Raw genomic sequence first — 20,305 nt, forward strand, 5'->3', positions numbered from 1 at the left:
GAAATTACAGAATTGGCTAAGATTCTTGGTGACTCTATACATTGCATTTTTCTTATTTTAATTCTAGTAAAATACTGGTATGGAAAAAGATAGAAAAAAAAAACCAAAATGTTGCTCAGCATGTTGGGCCTTGAAGGAAGTAAAATAGTAGCAACATTTAAGCGATACGTGATCTGTGGAATTAAAAAAAGGAAAAGTGGCGTGAAAATTTCATTCTAGCCACGCGAGCTTGGGTTGATATGGTGTAAGTCCCTCCTGACGGAGGCTCGCTTCGCGAGTTCAGCCTACCCCCCGGGGGCCCGAAGTCTCGAGGGACTTTGTCAAGTTCGGCATGCAGGTCACTTTGCACAACCCAATTTTGCGGGGAGACTGCAAGTCAACGTTCAACATTTGAGTTGAACACCGGCTTGCCTTGCCTTGCAAGTTGCATGCACGGGTCTACTTTGAACCCCCTTATTGCACCCGCACCCAGGTTTGAGTCTTTTAGGATGGCGGAGCCCATTCAAATTCGGATTCTTTTTGATACCCGAGGGGTCCCAAGATGGTCCCCGGTCGGCGGACATTGGCCAAGGTGGCGGCAAGTCGGCTGGCAGCTGCGGTTGTTCAGCGAAGATGAGGTTGGGGAGGAGGAAGGCTAGGGCGTAGTAGATGCTGATGAAAGGGACCATGATCCTGCAAAAACTCATCTTGTGCAGAGTTGGTAGGCAAGGATATCACACAATGCTAAACGGCTGCGTTGCTTCTATGTAAAGTAGATTCATAGATGATAATGGGGGGCAAGTGAGTGGGCATGAGCTTATATAGCCGGGAGGACTCAGGAGGGATGGGAGGTATGAGGGGATGGATGGCCCACCGGCAAATGCGGCCCGACGAAGGAATCCTTCTGGTGTTCCATCCGGTGTAAAAGCGGGAGGTGGCCAATGGAGTTTGTTCCAAGGCGAGTTCCATAATAAATATTTAGCTCCCTGGGTCTCTTGGCAAAAAGAATGCAACGGAGATAATGTAAGGTTCCGATCCGGGGCCTCGGAGCCGGATACCACTGCCTCTTGCTGTAGCCCGGGCACGGTGGGACAAGGCCAAACGCGAACCACATCACACCCAAGATGGCCGAGCACGCATCCTCGCCAGCAGCATCGAGCAGCGGAGAAGCGGACGAGCAGGGGCGAGAACCCGAGCGGCTGCCGGCCAGCTCGCAGCTTCGAGCCCGCCGGACGAGCGCACGACTCAAGCACAACAGAGGCGGGGAGGCGCAGGACGATGCAGGCAACCAACCGACAGACCGGCAGGAAGAACCAAAACAGGCCCCGACACCGAAGAAAAAAACGTACAAACAAGCAGCAGCAGCAGAAGAAGAAGAAGAAGAAGAGAGCAGTCTGAGCCGGTTCCGGGGCTCCTTCTTCGCCCTCCTCGCCACGATCACACGGCTCGTCCTATGGCCCTTCAGATACATCCTCACCACCCTCCTCCCCCACACCCTAGCCGGCCTAGCGGCGGCCGTGGTGCTTGTGACGGCGGGATATCTTCTGACGAGCACGCTGCAGGGCTGGGTGACGAGCCGGCTGTTGAGCCCGCTGGGCGTGCTGGGCTCGACGCTCTCGACCCCGCTGGTTAGCTTCTACTGCGCGAGCCTGCACGGGCCGTTCTGTGGCTCTGCAGGAGACGACGGCCGGAGCGGGAAGGATCTGGCGCAGATCGCGCGCACGGTGTCCGGCTCGGCGCAGAAGGCCGCCGACATCTTCGACTCGGTCGTCCAGCTCAGCGATCCCAACCATCTCGGCCTCCACCAGGCCGAGATCCTCGAGCTCTCCTTCGCCATCCGCTGGTCGACACAGCTGGCTGACAAGGAACTCCTCGGCGATGGGCTCGCTGAGCTTGCTGAGCTGAGCCGGGACCTCAAGGACAACCTCGTCGACCTCAACGGCCAGGGCCTCAACACGTTCTCCTTCATCGCCTACGAGGTCCGCACATCCACAGCCACTTTTCTACTGCTTCCCAAAAAAAAAAAAAAAACTGACCCCCTCCCCCGGCCAGCTTAGTTCTCCAGACTGGGGGACCTGATGCAGTGGGTGCAGTCCGGGGAGAAGAAGTACACCTCAGAGACGATCGCGAGGAACCTGGAGATCCTGTTCAGCCATCTGTCGGCCGAGCTGAGCCGGCTGCTGGCGGCGATCGAGGTGCTGATCCCGCGCGCCTCCCGGGCCGTCCATCTCGGCATCCAGCTCTCCGAACGTCTCCACCACGAACACTACCAGCTGGCCAACAAGAAGAGTAGCCAGACGCTGTGGAAGAAGCTGCTCGACCTCGCCTCGTTCTCCGGCCAACAGCTCAACAGAGACCTCGCGCTGACTGCCGAGTCGATCGCCAACCTCAAGCGCACCTGGGCCAAGCTCGAGCAGATCCGGACGGACCTCCTGACCTACCGGAACAACGTCGCCAACTTCAAAGTACACCCGCCCCCCGGCTTGGCGCGACTGTCTGCGCGCAAAGACGCTGACGTCCTGTGCGCTCTCCCCTCTGATCCAGGCGAGCTTCACGGGCTGGCACCTGGCCGACCACCAGCTGTCGCCCGAAGACGAGCTGTTCTCGATGCGCGAAGTCATCGCCCGGTTCCGCCTGACCATCCAGGAAGTCAAGGCCTCCGCCCGGCTCCCGTACGCCCCCGCCCCGGCGCCCCGGCTGCTCGCCGATCTCCCGCCCGAGCCCGGCCCCGGACCATGAGAGCTTCTCTCCCCCTGGGAATGGAAGACTTCCCGTAGGATCTACGCCCCCCGTACAGACTAAAATTTCACAGATATAAACCTTACTTGCTGGTGAAAAGTGATTGAGATCAAGTTCTCACCAGCCAGTAAGGTTTAACCTGGCCTGACAGATCTGAATGTTTAGCCCACGGGAAGTCATCCAATATGGTATGTTCTTGACTCTTCGTCTGCTCTGCGATCCCGTTGGCTTTGCAGGATCGTGACGGCAATCGGAAGACGGGAAGTGTATATTATGTGTTGTGTGTAATATGATCTTTTCTCACACGTCCACACACTCTAAACCACCCACACCCGGACCCTTGCCCTATCTCCCCACACCAACCAGCGCTCCCACCCCACGAAGTGTGGTGCTCATGATGTATCCTATTGCATGTATACTAGTTGCACATTCATGCTCCTCGGTCACAGGGTCCTGAAATGCATTTTATTGCTTGTGTGCTTGTGTGTGGGAGGTTTTTTGTGGTGATCAGGGGCACTTGGCGTGCTTGCGATTCCGCCCTGAGCGATCTTAGCCAGCGAGTGATCGGGTGGATCGGGGGTCCTCGGGGGGCCGATGCACCCCGCTGACGTCATTCCTGTGCATATATGTATGCGGCGCCTGGCTGATTTCCCAGCGCCCACCGCCAGAAGAAAAAGTCAAGCGATGGCCGACAGCAAGCACGCCCTCCGCTGGGACGACCGCCGGGACCACGCAGCGCCGCCGATCCGCCCCGCCCAGCGGCCCACCCTCTGCGCCTGTCTGCTCGCCCTCCTCGTCCCCGCCGCCCTCCTCAGCGCCCTCCTCGCCCCGCTCGGCCTCGCCCTCACCCTCGTCCCGCTCACCCTCGTCTTCGGCCTGCCCCTCTGGCTCGCCTCCTCCCTCGTAAGCGCCCCCCCCCACAGAACCCCCGGCCCGGGCCTGATGCTGACCGCCCCAAAGCTGCTTGTCTACAGCCTCGCGGCGGTCCCCTACCTCCTCTTCGCCCAGGAAGACCTGTCCGGCCCGCCCGCTCTCCTGCTGCCCCTCTCGCCCCTCAAGGCCCTCCGGATCGTCCACAGCCGTAAGAGCGCTCCTGATCCCCCGCGCGGCCCCTGGTCCCTGGCTGATCCGTGTGTCTGGCCCGGGCAGTGTTCAAGCAGCTGCTCATCCTGCTCCGCTCCTCCTGCATCGAACTCGTCCTGGACTACTCCTACCGCAAGATCATCGTGCTGGGCCGCAACAGAGCCAAGCCCACCATCGTCCGCCGCGGGATCGTGTACGCCTACGCCGACCACGCCCGCGCCCGCGCCAAGCGCCTCGACGTCTACCTTCCCCCCCTCGCCGACCCCCAGCCCGCAACCGCCCCGGTGCTCTTCTTCGTCCATCCCGGTGGATGGAGGTGGCTCGATAAGGACCTCTTCCTCCAGCTCGGACTCAGACTGCGCAGGCTCGGCTTCTGCGTCGTCATCCCCGACTTCGTACGTCCCCCCCCCCCTCCGCCGTCCCTCTATCTCCGCAGATTGACCAGTCTCCATGCCGTAGACCCAGTTCCCCGAGGGACGATGCCACCACTCGGTGCGCGATATCCGCTGCGCATTGCGCTGGGTCGCGCGCTCGATCAGGTGAGTCCCCACCCCCTGCCCTGAGTGCGTTGTGCTGATGGGCATGCCATGGCAGCGAATACGGGGGGGACCCGGACCGGATCTTCGTCGCGGGCCACGGCTCAGGGGCCCATCTAGCCCTGCTGACGGTCCTCGAGTCGGCGATCGCGCAGAGCCTGGCGGAGCAGGAGGGGTGTCCGAGTCCGCTGGCCGACGGCCCTGAAGAGGAGGAGGCGCTCGAGCTACCGCACGTCGAGGGCATGGTCCTGCTGGCGGGCGTGTACGACCCGGTGGCCCAGATGCGGGCCGAGGCGCGCAAAGGCTGGCTCGACGTCTCCGCGCTCCGGCGCGCCCTGGGGCCCTCCCACGCCCTTGCGCTCGCCAACTCGCCCGCCCATCTCCTCCACGCCGCCCAAGAAACGCTGCGGCCCCGGCACCTGCCCGACAAGGTCCTCATCATCCATGGCGGTAGGCCCCTCCCCGCTTTCTCCGGATGTCGGTGGGGCTGATGGGTGTTTGTGTTGGATAGGCCAGGACCGGAACGTGCCGATCCTGCAGAGCCACTTCCTGAGCACCCTGCTCGAGACCGTCAACCGCCACGCCGCCGAGGCCTTCGACGCCGCGCACGAGGCCGACGCCCGGCTGAAGGAGGAGGACGGGCCGGCCCAGACCAGCGTCCGCTTCGTCCCGCTCAAGGACCTCGACCACCTCTCCGCCCTCTTCGCCCTCATGCTCCCCGACTCCACCCTCGCCCACCAGCACCAGGGCTACTCGAAAATCATCGTCGAGCAGATCCTCAGCCTCGTCCAGTAGTCCCCCCCCCCTCCTTTCAGTACTCCCCCTCTTATATACACACATACATTTCCCCCGCTCCATTCCCTCGTTTATTTATTTATTTATTTGTATTTTTTGGGGGGGGTGAGGTGAGGTGAGGTGGGGGAGGAAGGTGCAGAGTAAGAGAGCCGATGGTTGCCGGTGGCGATGCGGGGCGCGTCCGACTTATCACAAGTCCCTCGCTTCAGAGGGCCCTGGTAGCCTGCGAAGCGCGACCTCCGGAGGAGGGACTTGCAGGTAATTGCCAAATGTTGGCGTGAGGGCTTTGGGTGGGAGTGTTTTCCTGCCCCCTTCCCGGTGTCTTCCCCTGACCAGTACTCCATGCCTGTGGTACCAGATAAAGACCTAAAATTTCTCTTCCTTTTGGTGCCAATCAGGACATTATATGTACCTCCTCACACTGTCCTCCTGTTCCCCTTTTGTAGCTTCTCATGTGTGGGTGTTTGGCCAGGACTGTGCATGCAAATTCCACAAAGTTCCATGTGGATTCAATTGAGACACAGGATTCTGTCCTCTACCCACCTCCACTGCTGGGGCAAGACTTGACCTCTCATGGTGTGCCTCCTATCATTTGCGGAGCACATTGATGCTGAGATGCCCAGCCTCTACACTCCAGCTGGCTGTCTCACAACAAGTGTGTGTGGAGTAATTTCACTTTGATTCGTAAAGTTGGCCAAAAGCCACAAATTCACGCGGAAAATCCAGGTAACTCATGCGCCTCCCATTGGGAATTGGAGGTGCTTCACAATGGGGTGCTCCGCAGCCCAGTCCCGGGAGGCGTAGTTAAGGCAGGGGCGCATGGGGAGCATGCCCGCTGTCAGAGAGGCGGTGCTTGACAGTTGCTCCTGGTTGCGTGCTTGCTTGGGTTGTCTAGCTACAGTGCGTATCCTTGCTTCTGTGCCAAACTTTACTTATAAGCCAAACAGCTTAGAGAGGTTTGAGATGCTTGTGAGCAAGCAGGCAACGGGCGGCGGCGACAAGAGCACAAGACCAACCTCACAGAAAGGAGAGTATGAGAAACAAGGATTGAGACACAATATAGCAAGAGTAGAAAACAGACCTAAGGGGCGTGGTCTGGTGAGTGAAGCAAACCGCCTTGAAACTGAAAAGTTTGGGCTAAATAGAATAATTTCAGTACTAAGACAATAAAAATACGGACTTACTTTGCGCACTGCAAAAAAATCTTCGCGCACTGTGGGGGTTGTCGTCTTGACGTCCCGCCCCCAGTGCGCGCTTCCGCCACGGCTCTTCGCGCACTGTGCATTCCCCCGAAAAAACGGCTTACTTTTCTGGAGATGTTTTTTGATGAGTCGATAGAACGACCTTTTATAACCCCCCCAAAAAATAATCAAGTCATTTGGTGGTCTCCTTGAGCCTAGAGAAAATTGAGATGAAATAATCATATTTTAATGCGGCAGGGACCTGTAATATTGCTTCCTGTGCCCCAGTAGCCCCAGAAATTTAACAGTATCATGGTACATGTGCAAATTCATGATCTGATGAATTTCAGAATTTTTCCCAGAGATATAAGGGGTGCGCGGCAGGCTTAGTAGGAAAATTACTGCTAACTGTATAGCTTTTGTTTTACAGACCCAAACAGTCCAAAAGTTTCAGAAATGTTTTCATTGTGGATATTCTCCGCGCCATAAATTTCTTGGCAATAGTGTGTCATTAAAACATGAGATAAGTTAGCAGTAATTTTCCTACTAAGCCTGCCGCGCACCCCTTATATCTCATGTTATCATGACACACTATTGCCAAGGAATTTATGGCGCGGAGAGTATCCACAATGAAAATATTTCTGAAATTTTGGGACTGTTTGGGTGTGTAACAAAAAAGCTATACAGTTAGCAGTAATTTTCCTACTAAGCCTGCCGCGCACCCCTTATATCTCTGGGAAAAATTCTGAAATTTATCAGATCATGAATTTGCACATGTACCATGATACTGTGAAATTTTTGGGGCTACTGGGGCACAGGAAGCAATATTACAGGTCCCTGCCGCATTGAAATATGATTATTTCATCTCAATTTGCTCTAGGCTCAAGGAGACCACCAAATGACTTGATTATTTTTGGGGGGGGGGGGTCACAAAGTGTATTTCTCAGGGAGATTTTAAAGCAGTACAAAGAAATGATAAGAAAAATATTTAATGAGTGGTGAAGTCTAACTTATTCTAAATCCAAAACAACTGGAACAACAGTGGGATCTTGAGGAAATCTTCTATCCCATTCATCACAATTTAACTGGATAACATTTTCCAACTCTTTGGCATCCTCGCTTCGCCATTTAAACCAATGTGGACTGATTTTTGGAGCAGGATAAATGCTTCCCTCAAACTGGAAAGCATTAAAGTGATACTTACCTTCAATATACACAATGAATATTGGTGGATTGGTGGTTGGGCCGTGTGACAAAGGGAGGAAAGTCGCAATAATCAGGTTGTAAATATGAATAACTGGTCGCTGGAATGCATCGGCCAGAAGATCACCATGCCAAGGGAAGTTCATCCAATATTGCGTTGTTCGGGCAGGGGAACGGAAGTAGTTGAGATTGGATCGTAATCGGTCAAAAGGAATCAAATCGGATATTGTCGAGATGTATCTTTTGTCCTTGTAGACAGCATGAAGATCCATCTGTTTTAACATGTCCCTCCGAATGTCTGGCCAAGATCCTTCTTCTAGACCCATGCTTACAGCTGCCTATCTGAAACCACAGTGACCGTCGCCGTCAACATTGAATAACCTTGAGATACTACGCCTCACTGTTGCATTAACAAAACAATAAAAAGGATGCTCCTGCCACAGCATAGAATGTAAATCAAACAGATCTTTAGTCTGAATCTGCGAAGGTAGTTACATGAGAGATTGCTTATGAGCTCTTACCTGATTGAATTTGACCCAGTTTTCCACCTCCTCCGCATCATCAACCTGCTTGCTGTTGGGGTTTTCAGCATCATGCTGCTCTTGGGCTCTTTTTGCTGCATCGTCCTGGTTGTGGGTTTTGGACGCATCATTGTGGCTTTCTTCTTGATCCGTGCTTCGTACATCTGATTTCCACTCTTTGTCATTGTCATTGGGGCTTCCATCTTCTTTCAAAGCTACAGCCAACTTTGTTCGTTGACTAGTTTTTCGCACGACCCTCCCCGACCTCTGTTGCATATAGATTTGAATCAGTAAACATCTCAATCAAGACTGATTACAAGGCTTACAGTTACTATGTCTAATGGATCGGCTGGAAGCTCATTGTTATCGGACTCACTTGATGAGCTTTCCGAGATCAATCTTTTGAGGTGTTTCGATTTTTTCTGGTTGAATTCAAGTAAGCCAGGAATGTTAGCTGCAAACAAAAGCACATAAGAAGTTGATGAGGCAGTGGAGATGTAGCTGACCTTTGCCACCACAGTACTTTGCCGTTTAGTTCCAACAGTTTCATCGGGCATCTTTCGAGGTCTTCCTTGCTTGCGCTTTTCTACAGTTTCACCGATTCCGGGCTCCCCAGTTGGGGATTTCTTGTTTGGTGGTCGACCTGGCTTCTTCTTTGGTACTTGGTACTCCCATGCCAAAGGATCACGTTTGGTTGATTTTTGTGATTCTTGTTTGGGCTTGTTGACCGCCCCTTGTGGACGGCCTTTGTGTGGTTGTTTGATAGGATTTTTGAGGGGTTTCAGGACATGCAATTGGTCGAGTAACTGAGTGAATTCCTTGATGCAGTTGGGCTTGTCGTGCGTGGGCAGCTTCTGAAAGCGCTCGTAGATCTCTCGGAGGAATATTTTTTTGTAGTCTTCGTCGCTAGGCAAAGGAGCAGTCTGAGTTTGCTGAGAGATATCGATCTCCTGTAAACAAAACAGGGGAACAGTTGAATCAGGTAGCCAAGAGATCAAGACAACCAAAAGAGAAAGAAACATACCAATTTTTCTGGAAGATGCCACTGCTTGTGAATAGAATCGATATCCACATAAAGACCATCTGCTTCTAGCTTTCGCATCTGGTGGGTGCAGGGAATCCCCATGTAAGACTCGTGAGAACAATTCTTGCACTCGCGGGATTTGTCAGAAGATAGCAAACATTGGGCTGTTCGAAGTGCGTGGTGAGAAATCTGGCCACCGAGGCGACTGAGTACTTTGGGTAGTTTGCTGATTTGAACATGTTTTTGAGTGGTGCATTCAATCATGAGCTTGTGTAGCTGATGTTTGACTGCATCATGCATGTCAGAGATCGTGGTGTGCATTGACAAGTTTCTTCCTTTGAGGAACCGCTTGATGGAGGCGTGAAGGCTCTCAATTCTTGATGTGGTGACGTTCCCAAAATGAAGCACATCATTGATCAGGTACCGGATGAATTTGCCATTCAGAGGGAACCAGTTTTTTGTGAGATAAGCCATGATTTCAGGTGTACACGTCGACTCCAACTTGACATAGTTCTTCGCGTAAATGGCGGCCGATCTCAAGAACAAAAGACAGTTCCATGCCTGGCGGAATTTCCTGTAACCCTCATCGCCAAGGATAGGACAACAGTGAGCAAACAGGTTTTGGGCGATGTGCCACTGACACAGGAGGTTGCAGGTAGTTGGGAAAACAATTTCAATTACAGTCATGAGGGCTGACTCCTTGTCGGTAAGGATGACACAAGGGATGTGAGGTTGAAGTGCCACTTTGAGCTGTTGCAACGCCCAAGTGAAATCCATCTTCTCTTCCTTGGCAAGAAAGCAAAACCCAAGGGTGAATGATCGGTTACACGAGTTGATACCTCCGATGTGTAACAGAGGCATGTCGTAAAGGTTCGTCTTCTAAGTTGCATCAATCTGAAGGCAGTACGGATGCTTCAACGCTAGCTCTAGAGATTCGGGAAGCGTGAAAAACAAAGCTGACAAGTGATCAGAGCCGGTTCTGACATCGAAGGTGGATTTTGTTTGGTAATTGAAAGATTCAGATCTGAGGCAATCGATCACGGCCAACATCGGCGATCTTCCTTCAAGTTCCTTTTTCTTTTCTCGGTAATTGAAGTTGTGGATTGCTCTCAACGGCGCCATAAGTGGAGTCGAACTAGATTTCATCAAAGAGTTTTTTGTTTTGATCGGCATAACTCCTGCAGCTCGGAACTTTCTGGCCTCTTCAATTTGATCGGCTGTGAGCCTTTGGTGGATGATGTGGGATGTAGGATGGTCTGACCGCACGTGATTGTGGGCTGAGTTTTTGATTTCCAAGTCCCACTTGTCGGTATCTAGGTTATGTGTTAGATTCAAGCGGAATGGGCACATGGCCTTGCGAGTTAGCCCAACATTTGTTTTGGGTTTCAAAGCAGTCAAGTCTTTCTTTTCTTGTTTGTTGTCCCGAGGAGCATCTAGAGGATTGTTTTTCTTTTCGCCGAGAGGATCTTTTTCATGTTCTTTTGCTTCCTGAGTATTATCCGGCTGAGCATCGAGGTTCTCGTCATCTAGAGTGTCGTTTACATATTTTCGATGAGGCCGATAATAGCTAGACTTGTCGCACTGATAAACAACTCGAGTTGAACCTTTGAAAGGGTATGATCTAGCAGTAGCAATGGCATAACCATTTTCTAGGGCCCACTTCTGGATACTGCCGTAGCACTCCTTCCTCGACACGTAGCTCTGCTCGGGGGGCGCTGGAATCGTAAGATTGAGTTCAGAGTCAGCTTCAGTTGCGGTTTCGTCGGTTGCTCTTGTGCGCGTAGTGGTACTCTGTCAAGACAACGCGCACATCAGATTGCTGGTCTAAATCAGAAAGATAAACCAACTTACCGACGAGCTGGAGAGATGAGAAGTAGAGCGGCATTTTGATCAGCCAGAATAGATCACGAATCTTCAAGTAATCATTTTCTTACCTCTTCGAGCGCTTTGAGGAAGATGCGGTGCCACTTTCATCAGGTCCCGATCGTTTCTTGTTGGAGGACATATCGTAGACACATTCAGCCATCGGCCCGCCAGGGGCAGCCTTCAGTCCCGCCGATCCGGATGCTATCTCGGCACGTTTGCGGGCTATTTCTTCTGGAGGATCATCGTCAGTTGTTGAAGATTTGTCGCCTTTTTTCGTGTCCGGTGAGGCAGGAGTAGCGGCAAGAGGATCCATTATCGTTTGTCGGCAGGGTGAAAAGTTTAAAGTATGATGTACAGTATCTTAGCATCTGAGTGTGAGACCCCCGGGGTTCATTCCCCTTGCCGGTCATCCCCCGAGGGGACCGAAGGATTATTTTTTTCATTAATTATTTCATAATTTTCCTCTGTTGAAAGGACAGCCCCCAGTACCTCAGGAAAATTCTAGGGAGGTAATAATAACCCCCTTCAATGATTTATAGAAAAAAACAGCTGGAAAATGTTGGTCTTCTTGTGCAGTGCGCGAAGAGCCGTGGCGGAAGCGCGCACTGGGGGCGGGACGTCGGGACGACGACGCCCACAGTGCGCGAAGAGTTTTTTGCAGTGCGCGAGGTAGGTCCGTAAAAATAAAGAAAATACAATTTAATAAAGTGAAATGTTTTTTTACCTAAATGGAACAGGAACAAGGTTGTGGATGAGAGCTATGAGAGAAACCAGAAATAACAAACACTAGGACTTTGAGGCTAATACAGGTAAAGATGATCAGATAAGATAATACCACAACAGTCAACAAGAGTCAAAAATAAAAATATAAGAACCTAAAAGTAGCCAGCCTAAACCAAATGACCTCAACAAGTGAACCGCGGCATACAACAATATGATTGATGGTTTGATGAGCCGCGAGTGAAGTGGGAGTTGAGATGAGGAAAGAGAGATTGAAGTGACGGTCAACAGGCCTTGGAAGGGGACGGTCAACTGCTCCAGAAATACAGTATTGGCACTCAAAGTTCTTGAAATCATGGATGAAAATTGTACTGTGCCGCACCGCACAAACCGTAAACCGTAGAACAACACGTTAAGACCTTCAGATTCCAACAGAAACTGTGATGATTGGACAACTAGTAACATGAGGAACTGGACTAATTAAAATTGATTCTGAATCCAAGCTGATGGCCAGAAACCAATTCAGATGCGGCTCCAAGATCAACCGTCCTACCTTTGATTCCTCTTGTAGCAACCTCAACAAACATGCAGCAATTTGTCTATGAAAACAAAAAGAAAGCAAAGAAAATCAGAAGTTGGCTGATCTTGGATTTACAGTAAGTGGTCACATCAATCCAAAGGAGGTAAGCTTATCAAAATTCATAAATAGAATTATTTGGATCTGATACAAGAGCTGTTAAATATTCTAGGCCCCCCAGCTATGTGCCGAATGGTGCACCAAAACAGCTAGGCTTTTCTTGGCGCTGACCAATGCAAGCCATAAATCACTCCTTCATCCACCCATTGTCAAGAACCTACCAAACCCACACGGTGTTTTGAGGGACATCCACATGTTCTACTCGGCTATCCAAGAAAACTACCGCACTGTTTTAAAAGTGATTGCACTATATAGGTTTCATTTCTCTTAGCAAGCTGACTGGAACGCCTCGGGTTTTTATAGGAAAACAATGGCACATTGTATTTAGGTGTTGATGCATGGCAATCTCCAAACAGATTCCATATTTTGGGTACTGTTGTCTATTGATTAGCGGAAGATGGGGCTAAGCTAGAGGCAATGCCTTTAGACTTTGTCCGCTTGTCTCAAAGCCACACTGGCAAGTACCTGGCAAATACAGTCCAATTAGTTGTTGAGAAGTTTGGAATTCAAGATAAGGTCAGGCAGTTTTGACTGGAGCTTCTGGTTCTACTTGAAAGGCAACTAATCTTTTTCAATTAGATATGTGGTGTAGTGAGCAACAATGCCAAACATAACAAGGTAATGGTTAGGGAGCTCAAGAAGCTCAAGTGGCCTGGCTTTAAGGGTGATGCACAATGGATCTGGTGTTTTGCTCATGTTTTAAACTTAATTGTCCAAGCAATACTCCGCCCGTTTGGAACTCAGAAGAAAAAGAATGCTACTGCCGAGTCTGATGGAATTGAATCTGATGATGATGAGAGCACCAAGGCTCAAATTTGCTTGTAAGTAAGACTTCAATTCCTTGATGGGACCATGTTTTGATATCTGGTTTGTCCCTTATATGCTAGGCTCTTGCGTGGGCAGAATGTCACCTTGCCAGATTACCATTTAAGCAATGTTGACTCACTTTCCAATTCAGATGACAATGAGACTGACTCCCTCAGTGAGGCTGATATCAAACAGGCTAGCAATGAAGATGAAGATGATTGCTACACAACTGAATTGTGCAAACAGACCTTGGCAAAGGTTAGTTTTAACCTGCTTAATACAGCACTCCATCCTCTTTGTCAACCTGACTTTTTATTCTGGTACAGTTTTGTGTGATTGCAAAGAAGTTGAGGTTTTTGTCCAATTCCAAATCTGAGTTTGTCGAGATCTGTCAGGAGAAAGGTTGTGCTACTCCTCACAACATTGAAAGGGATGTACGAACTTGACGGAATTCAACCAGTGAAAAACTCAACAGTATAATAAGGTGTGAAGATGCCATGTAAGTCTTCCCTCCACTTGGAAGTAATTTAGAATTACTAACATCACTTCAACTCTAGTCTTGAGTGGCAGCGTCATAAACACCATGGTGTCAACCGCACAAATCAATTGGACAATGGCGACTTTGACTTGGCACGGGATTTGGTATCAGTCCTTGATGTTTTCTATGAGATAACCCTTCAACTGTTGGTCGCAGGATTGGCTCGCTTATCAAACATAGTTCTATACATCAATCAAATCACCAAACATCTTTTGACAGTCATTAGCAATAAGAAATATGCACCGCCATTGAGGAACGCCTGCCGACATGGATTGAAAACAACAAACAAATATTATAGCTTGACTGATACATCCCCTCTCTACCGGAGCACGATTTGTATGTATATGTTTATTCTTAATGCTCAGTTTCTTACTAACACAATTTTTCAGTGCTGCACCCATCATTTAGAGACAGGTACTTCAAGTTGGCCCACTGGGAGCCTGTTTGGATCGCCAAAGCTATACGCCTAGCCCGCAACATGTGGGTATCATTTTACAAGCCCAAGCCAATGGCTCCTTCCTCTTCTGCAGCAGCACAAAAGGAAACAGCAAGCTCAAAGGTAAGAATTGATGGTCTGATCATTACTGAATACCCGTTCCTGAAGTTTCTTTGTTTATCACAGCCCAAAACCGGTCTGCTTGCCAGACTGGGAGACGCCGCTGCTGCCCAAGGGGGAGAATCCTCATCCGACCCGCTTGAGATTTGATTATCCGGCGGGCTTATACTGAATAGTACGGACCCGGTGAATCCTCTGAAGTGGTGGGTACAGCAGAAAGCTTCCGGGAATACACATGGCGGCCTAGTGCATATGGCGCTCAATGTTTTGAGCTGCCCAGGTGAGTTGACCATCTTCCTTATCATAAAATTCAACCCATCTTCACTCACTTATACTGTATGCTTTAGCAACGTCCATTGACTTCAAAAGAGCGTTTAGCTTTGGAAGTGATTATGTCACATCAAAGAGGCACAGACTTATGCCTCAATCAATAACTTGTGGGATGACAGTTGCATTCTACTCAAAGAACAATCTGATCAAGGAAGGTATGTTACGAAATTGGAAACAAGGAATGAAGGACAACAATCAGACAAAGCAGAATTCAAAAAGAAAGTTTATAGATTTGGAGGCCAATGATGGAGCTTAGAAAATGTCTTAAATCTAAATCAAGTAGTTATAAATTAGTTTTAGTCCTGATAGCTGCTGATTTGATCATTTAAGTAGTTATAGTTGATATATATGATTTTTTTTACTCGAATACAAAGTCCTATTGGACTTGGGAGATTGATTTTACAAAAGAAAAACGGCTGGTACCCGTGGTACCTGCCTAAAAGACCACTGGTACCCGCCTGGCGGTGCCGGATGCATTGCCGGGTTCCCGTTTTCTGAAAAAGACACGCGGGTGCCGGTGTTACATTTGGTCCCTGGGTCCGTTTCAACACTCTCTACCCCATTTTCCACTAAATCCCTTATTACACATCACCATCTGGCTGGATAGGCCCAGGAGTGGTATGGCCTTGAATCCTAGCTTATTGGGCAAGCAGCCATCCACACATCATACATGTAATCTATCATTGGGCTCCTGGAATTCCCTTTGAAAATGCTGGCAAGCTCTTTCCACCGGACAAGGGGCACTTTTTTCAACTGATGTACAGTGGGTTATACTATGTTTTTGGCTCCACATTTTTCATTGCAGAAGCTCAGGCCACATAATTCAAGTCATGAGATTGGCTACAGGGGTGGAAAAGAAGGTCCCAAGAATTATTATTGACTAAAGAAAAGTAAAAAGTAAAAATAAGAATGCAAAAATCATCACATTTCTTGCAAATTTCTCATAATTTTAATTACTGTTCAAACCAAGGAGGGAAAATTGTAGAGCATAGTATGGCATGCAACAGGAATGATAAAAAATGAAAAAAAACTTGAAACCATTGCCAATGATTTTTTGGGTGGATGGGTTATCCACCAATTTCAAATTGAACTCAGGGACTGTTGGTGATCTTTAAAGATGATGGCATGGTGTTTAAATTACGTTAAAGAATTAATAGAGAATCTATCAGGGCGCGTCTCTAAAGTGGCAATGCCCTGAATAGAAAAGAACAAGTTGTGAGTTCCTGCAGAGGAAAACACCCTCAACTCAACCATGGCGCGGGAGGAGAAAGCCGCGCCTCCTATGGAGGGGCTGGTAGAGCTTAGTCATACCTGAACCCTTAAGGTGGTTTGTAAAACTCTAGCTTACCTTAAAAGGTAGTGAGTGAAGGAAAACAGGATAGGAAAGAGGAGGCAAGGGCGGAGTTGGGACTGTATTTGGAAAAGGAGTCAATTTCAGAGGTTGGTGCGGAAGCAGAGGTGGAGAAAGAGTAGTAGACAAGAAAGATATATATAAATTTGAGATGCAAATAGAAGTAAAGCCCCAGTTTTTTTGTATCAAACAAGATGGACAGGCATTTTATTCTAATAATGATCTGGGGGACCTCCACTTGCAAGGAGGTTCTGGAACTTTTATAGCCTAGGAGGCTGGGAACTCAGGTGTTATGTGTCCTCATGGTATTCCTGTTTGAGAACAATCCACGCATGAGTATTTGCGTGGATTGTGCTCATTTGAGTACAACAACTGGGGAAAAACCCCAGCCAAGTCTGACAAGCAATAACAGGAATTCTCACGTAATTGAATCCTGTTTATTTGTGCGCGTCTGCATCTTCTGTGATGCTTGCTGTGTCAGTGTTGGCGCTGGCTGGACTAGCCAATGGCTGACAGAATCTCCATGTGGTTCTCTAAATCCTCAGGATATAGACTCTCAGACAGGGTTTAGCAACTCATAGTTGGGTGGTGTGAGCCTGTGCCTCTAAAGTGACAACAGGACACAAGAGAAATGGGGAACACTGGTTGTATTTCTTGGGATAAAGAACTACAAACAGAGAGTAAGAGAAAGAGAGGAAGAAAGAGAAGGAGAAAGAGATATGTATGATCTGGAGGGGGTCTATCTACTCTTTATAAGAGGATCCTCAAAGTCAACTTGAACCACCTGGAAAAGTGGTAAGGACAGCTGTGCAAGACCAACAGGGGCTACAGCCTCCGCGCGCACCAAGGAGACAGTGGGGGGACACAGAATAGTAAAACTAATCTGCTCTGATTTTTAGACTAAGTCTAGGATTAACAGAGTAATTTTGATCTTGAGAGGGGTTGATGTGAAAAGTAATAAAAAGAAGCAATCAAGAGACACAGAGAATCACTCTGGATAATCAAGGTTCAGAGAAAAGGTATACTTACTGTCAATAACCTAGGCGCCTGTGACGGTAGGTGTACTGGGAGTGTGGTATCCTCTTGGGTAGTGATCCTGGGTTATCTACGGCGTGGTTCTGGGTCGTCTGAAGTCTGTAGATCCTCCTCAGGCAAGGGGGATCCTGACTTTGAAAACTTTCACAGTTTGCTTATGTAATTACATGTGTACATGTGGTTTGGCGCGCCTGGTAGCGCTGACACGTCACAACTGCGCATGCGCGCCACAACTCAAGAACTCAGGGAAGGAGTAGAGTTACAAAGAATTGGTAAGTTTTAACTAGGGTTAAAGTTGCATGAGGAAACAGAATATGAAGTCAGAACAAGGATATCTCTTAAGATGAAAAAGATATGAAGTAATTCATATGTAAAAAGTAGAAAAAGGCAGACTTTAGGTCAGCTGAGTTGACTCTAAGGCTGACAGGTGGCATCCACCACTTGGGTTTCTATATGTAGTGATCACAGGTGGTGGTGTGTGGTGCTTTGTAGATATGGCATATGGCACCCGGGCACCTGTGGCACATGCATGATGTAGGGAGCCCCCTGAATTTTCACTCATTCCTGAAACCCGCACCTGCATCTGGCACCCACCAGCAGGTACCTGCAACAACAAACATGTACCCACCTACAGGCACCGGTACTGTTACCCAGGTACCTCGCCCGCCTCAAATTTCACTCAGACTGGACACCCAGCACCCACTAGTTGGGTACCAGGCACCTGGCAACAAGTACCTGTTTGCCATCTCTAATGCTGTGGTGTGGTCACTGGTGTTTGGGTTTCAATGAGGGAACCCAAGGGTTCCTTGTGAAATTTGTTGATACAGAGTCTATTGAGTCTCTGGATATAGAGATTGGATAGAGACAGATAAAAATTTTTGAAAAAAGGAGATGCAGATGGAGACTGCGGTGGGGAATGTTTTTTGGGTTTGGGTCTTTGTATGTGGGATACAGACCCAATTTACAGACCACGGTGGAGATGCTCTTATGATTTTAAAGTCAATATTGAACACCTGTTGCAAATCAAATATTGTGATTCCAGGAATGCTTGGACAGATTTTTGAGCTGTGAGCTCAAAATCCTGACATTTGAGTTCAGGTTTTCAGCCTTCCTGCTGGGCAACAATGACATTTGAGTTCAGGTTTTCAGCCTTCCTGCTGGGCAACAATAGGGGGCTGACATGCCAAGTTTGCAGCTGTGTTGGTCAGAAAACCAAAATTTTACCGGTGTTGTGGCTCAAAGGCCATAACTTTAGCCCACTGAAAATCTTGAATTGTTCAAGCTTAAGCGGAATCACAATAACATTTTGTCTGTAATTGTATGCATCACACTGACATAGCCAATCAGGATTATTTACCAAAACACCCGGCCGTCAGGTTGCGTCGGGATACTCCCGAACCCCGGTCACACCTTCACCGCTGCCTCCATCAGTGTGGGTGTGACTTGAGGTGTCTCACCGCAGTAACATCAAGCCATCCATCATGCCCCACAACGACCTTGACATTATCAACAATCGATTCGAAGAGCTTCCGGAAGATCCGAAACCGGCCCAATCTTCCGCTCAGGGAGATTCGAAAGAATCAGTCGATGAAGAACTGGATCCACTGGACAAAGTCCTCCTCGAAGCTAATTCACTCAAAGAATTGGGGAACACCGAGTTCCAGAAGCAACGATGGCATACGGCTTTAGGGATATACTCAGAAGCACTGGCCGCCCTTCCCCTTCGCCCGCTTCCCAAACCATCACCGAAGCCAGGCTCCAACCCACACAGGGATGAATTTTCCGATAATGAAGATGATGCCAACGACAAAAAAGATCCACATCCCGAGACTCTGGACCATGATTCTGAACCAGGCTCATCAATTCCAGCATCTCTTCAATCCTCCAACGACCCCCGAATCTCTCGCCTCCGATCGATCTTGAATGCTAACACGGCCGCATGTTATTTAAAATCGGTGGGTAAAATGTCAGCCAATTCAAGTTCTCTCTCCCCTCCCATCCTGCTCTCCTTTTTTCATAGCGTTGTTGATTGCGATTTACTCTCTTTTCAACGCCACGACCACTAATCAACCGACGTCGTGTATGCTAGGAAGACTGGCAATCTGCTGTCCAGGCCGCTGATGCTTGTTAGTTATGATCCTTACTTTCATCATCTTCTGTATGGACAACGCCCTCTGACGAAATGTGACCTCTCTAGCCCTGAAGGATGATCCGAATTATGCTAAGGCACTACATCGACGGGCACAAGCAAATGAGAAACTAGGCACCTGGGCTTCACTACAAAGCTCCTTAGACGGTTCGAGTTCCCCTCTATTCCTGTTATCGTTAACGATATTCCGATGCTGATAGGTCGATCACCACTACCATTTTGTCCTTCTCCAGATTACAACGCGATTTCGAAACTGCCAGAAGTCCCTCCTGGATTACTGAAAGAAGTTAAAGCGAGTCAAACCCGACTCCCGCCTCTGATCGCCCAACGAAGCGAAGCTGATAAAGCAGAGATGATGGCCAAGTTGAAAGACCTGGGTAACACTGTCTTGGGAAAGTTTGGGATGTCTACCGATAATTTTAAATTCACTCCCGTCCGTCTTTTTATTTCCTTCGTTTATTATCTTCTTGTTTGCTTGACTGACTGGAATATGTTTCACTATTTGTTGGAATCAATCAGAACGAATCGGGTGGTTATTCTATGTCGTTTCAGCAGTGAACTTTCACCCTCATGTATTCCAAAGAAGAGGTAATTGCCTCCTCTTCGTCAAATTTCTGCATAAATACATACCTGAATGTAAAATTTACAGAAGGACTGTATGCCTAAAAAACAAGTGGAGCAAAGAACTACATGACTGCACCATCCTCGCAGAGTATGAATAGCTTCTCAAAGTTCAGGGATGAAAATTCTACCGCAAACTGAACTTAAATCGGTTTTGATTCAATACTCATATCCACAAGAAGTTACGATGTTACTCATCGCTTGGTCTATCATAAACTTAGGCCCTGTTTGGCAGCGTCATATTACACAGCGTAATAATAGGAAACATGCTACATTACATATGGTAAAACATGTCTTCTTAGGATAATATTTTGAAAGTAAACCCTCATGAGGCTTGGCAGTTTACTTCCAAAAGATCAGGCGGAAAAGTAATGTCTTACACAATGTAGGGGGACATGGCAAGATTATTTATTGTGTAATAATCACGCTGCCAAACAGGGCCTTAGCTACAGCCTACGCTCCATTTAACTTAACCCCAATTCTGCCTGCAGCAGCTCACTGCCAGCATAATTAGCTGGGTTAAGATTATCCCAGTTAAACTGTGATGACTTCATCCCAGCCAAATATCCTGGCA

At 48.7% G+C, this 20,305-nt stretch overlaps 3 protein-coding genes across 3 annotated transcripts; all 3 read left to right on the forward strand.

Moving 5' to 3' along the window:
* Positions 1-1,103: 1,103 nt before the first annotated feature.
* Positions 1,104-2,718, forward strand: PtA15_11A423 (uncharacterized protein; the record flags this gene model as incomplete). Its single annotated transcript, XM_053161330.1, has 4 exons — positions 1,104-1,282; positions 1,373-1,958; positions 2,037-2,444; positions 2,524-2,718. The coding sequence occupies 4 exons, from the start codon at positions 1,104-1,106 to the stop codon at positions 2,716-2,718; spliced, it is 1,368 nt and encodes a 455-aa protein (XP_053025287.1).
* Positions 2,719-3,402: 684 nt separating this feature from the next.
* On the forward strand, positions 3,403-5,132 carry PtA15_11A424 (uncharacterized protein; the record flags this gene model as incomplete). The annotated part of the gene is made up of 6 exons (XM_053161331.1): positions 3,403-3,621; positions 3,679-3,799; positions 3,868-4,196; positions 4,261-4,340; positions 4,396-4,787; positions 4,849-5,132. 6 exons carry the CDS (start codon positions 3,403-3,405, stop codon positions 5,130-5,132), a joined length of 1,425 nt encoding a protein of 474 aa, XP_053025288.1.
* Positions 5,133-18,442: 13,310 nt separating this feature from the next.
* On the forward strand, positions 18,443-19,668 carry PtA15_11A425 (uncharacterized protein; the record flags this gene model as incomplete). The annotated part of the gene is made up of 5 exons (XM_053161332.1): positions 18,443-18,916; positions 19,051-19,087; positions 19,159-19,257; positions 19,344-19,543; positions 19,630-19,668. 5 exons carry the CDS (start codon positions 18,443-18,445, stop codon positions 19,666-19,668), a joined length of 849 nt encoding a protein of 282 aa, XP_053025289.1.
* Between the last annotated feature and the right edge of the window lie 637 nt (positions 19,669-20,305).

Source organism: Puccinia triticina, chromosome 11A, assembly GCF_026914185.1.
Source record: "Puccinia triticina chromosome 11A, complete sequence".
Classification (NCBI taxonomy): Eukaryota; Fungi; Basidiomycota; class Pucciniomycetes; order Pucciniales; family Pucciniaceae; genus Puccinia; species Puccinia triticina.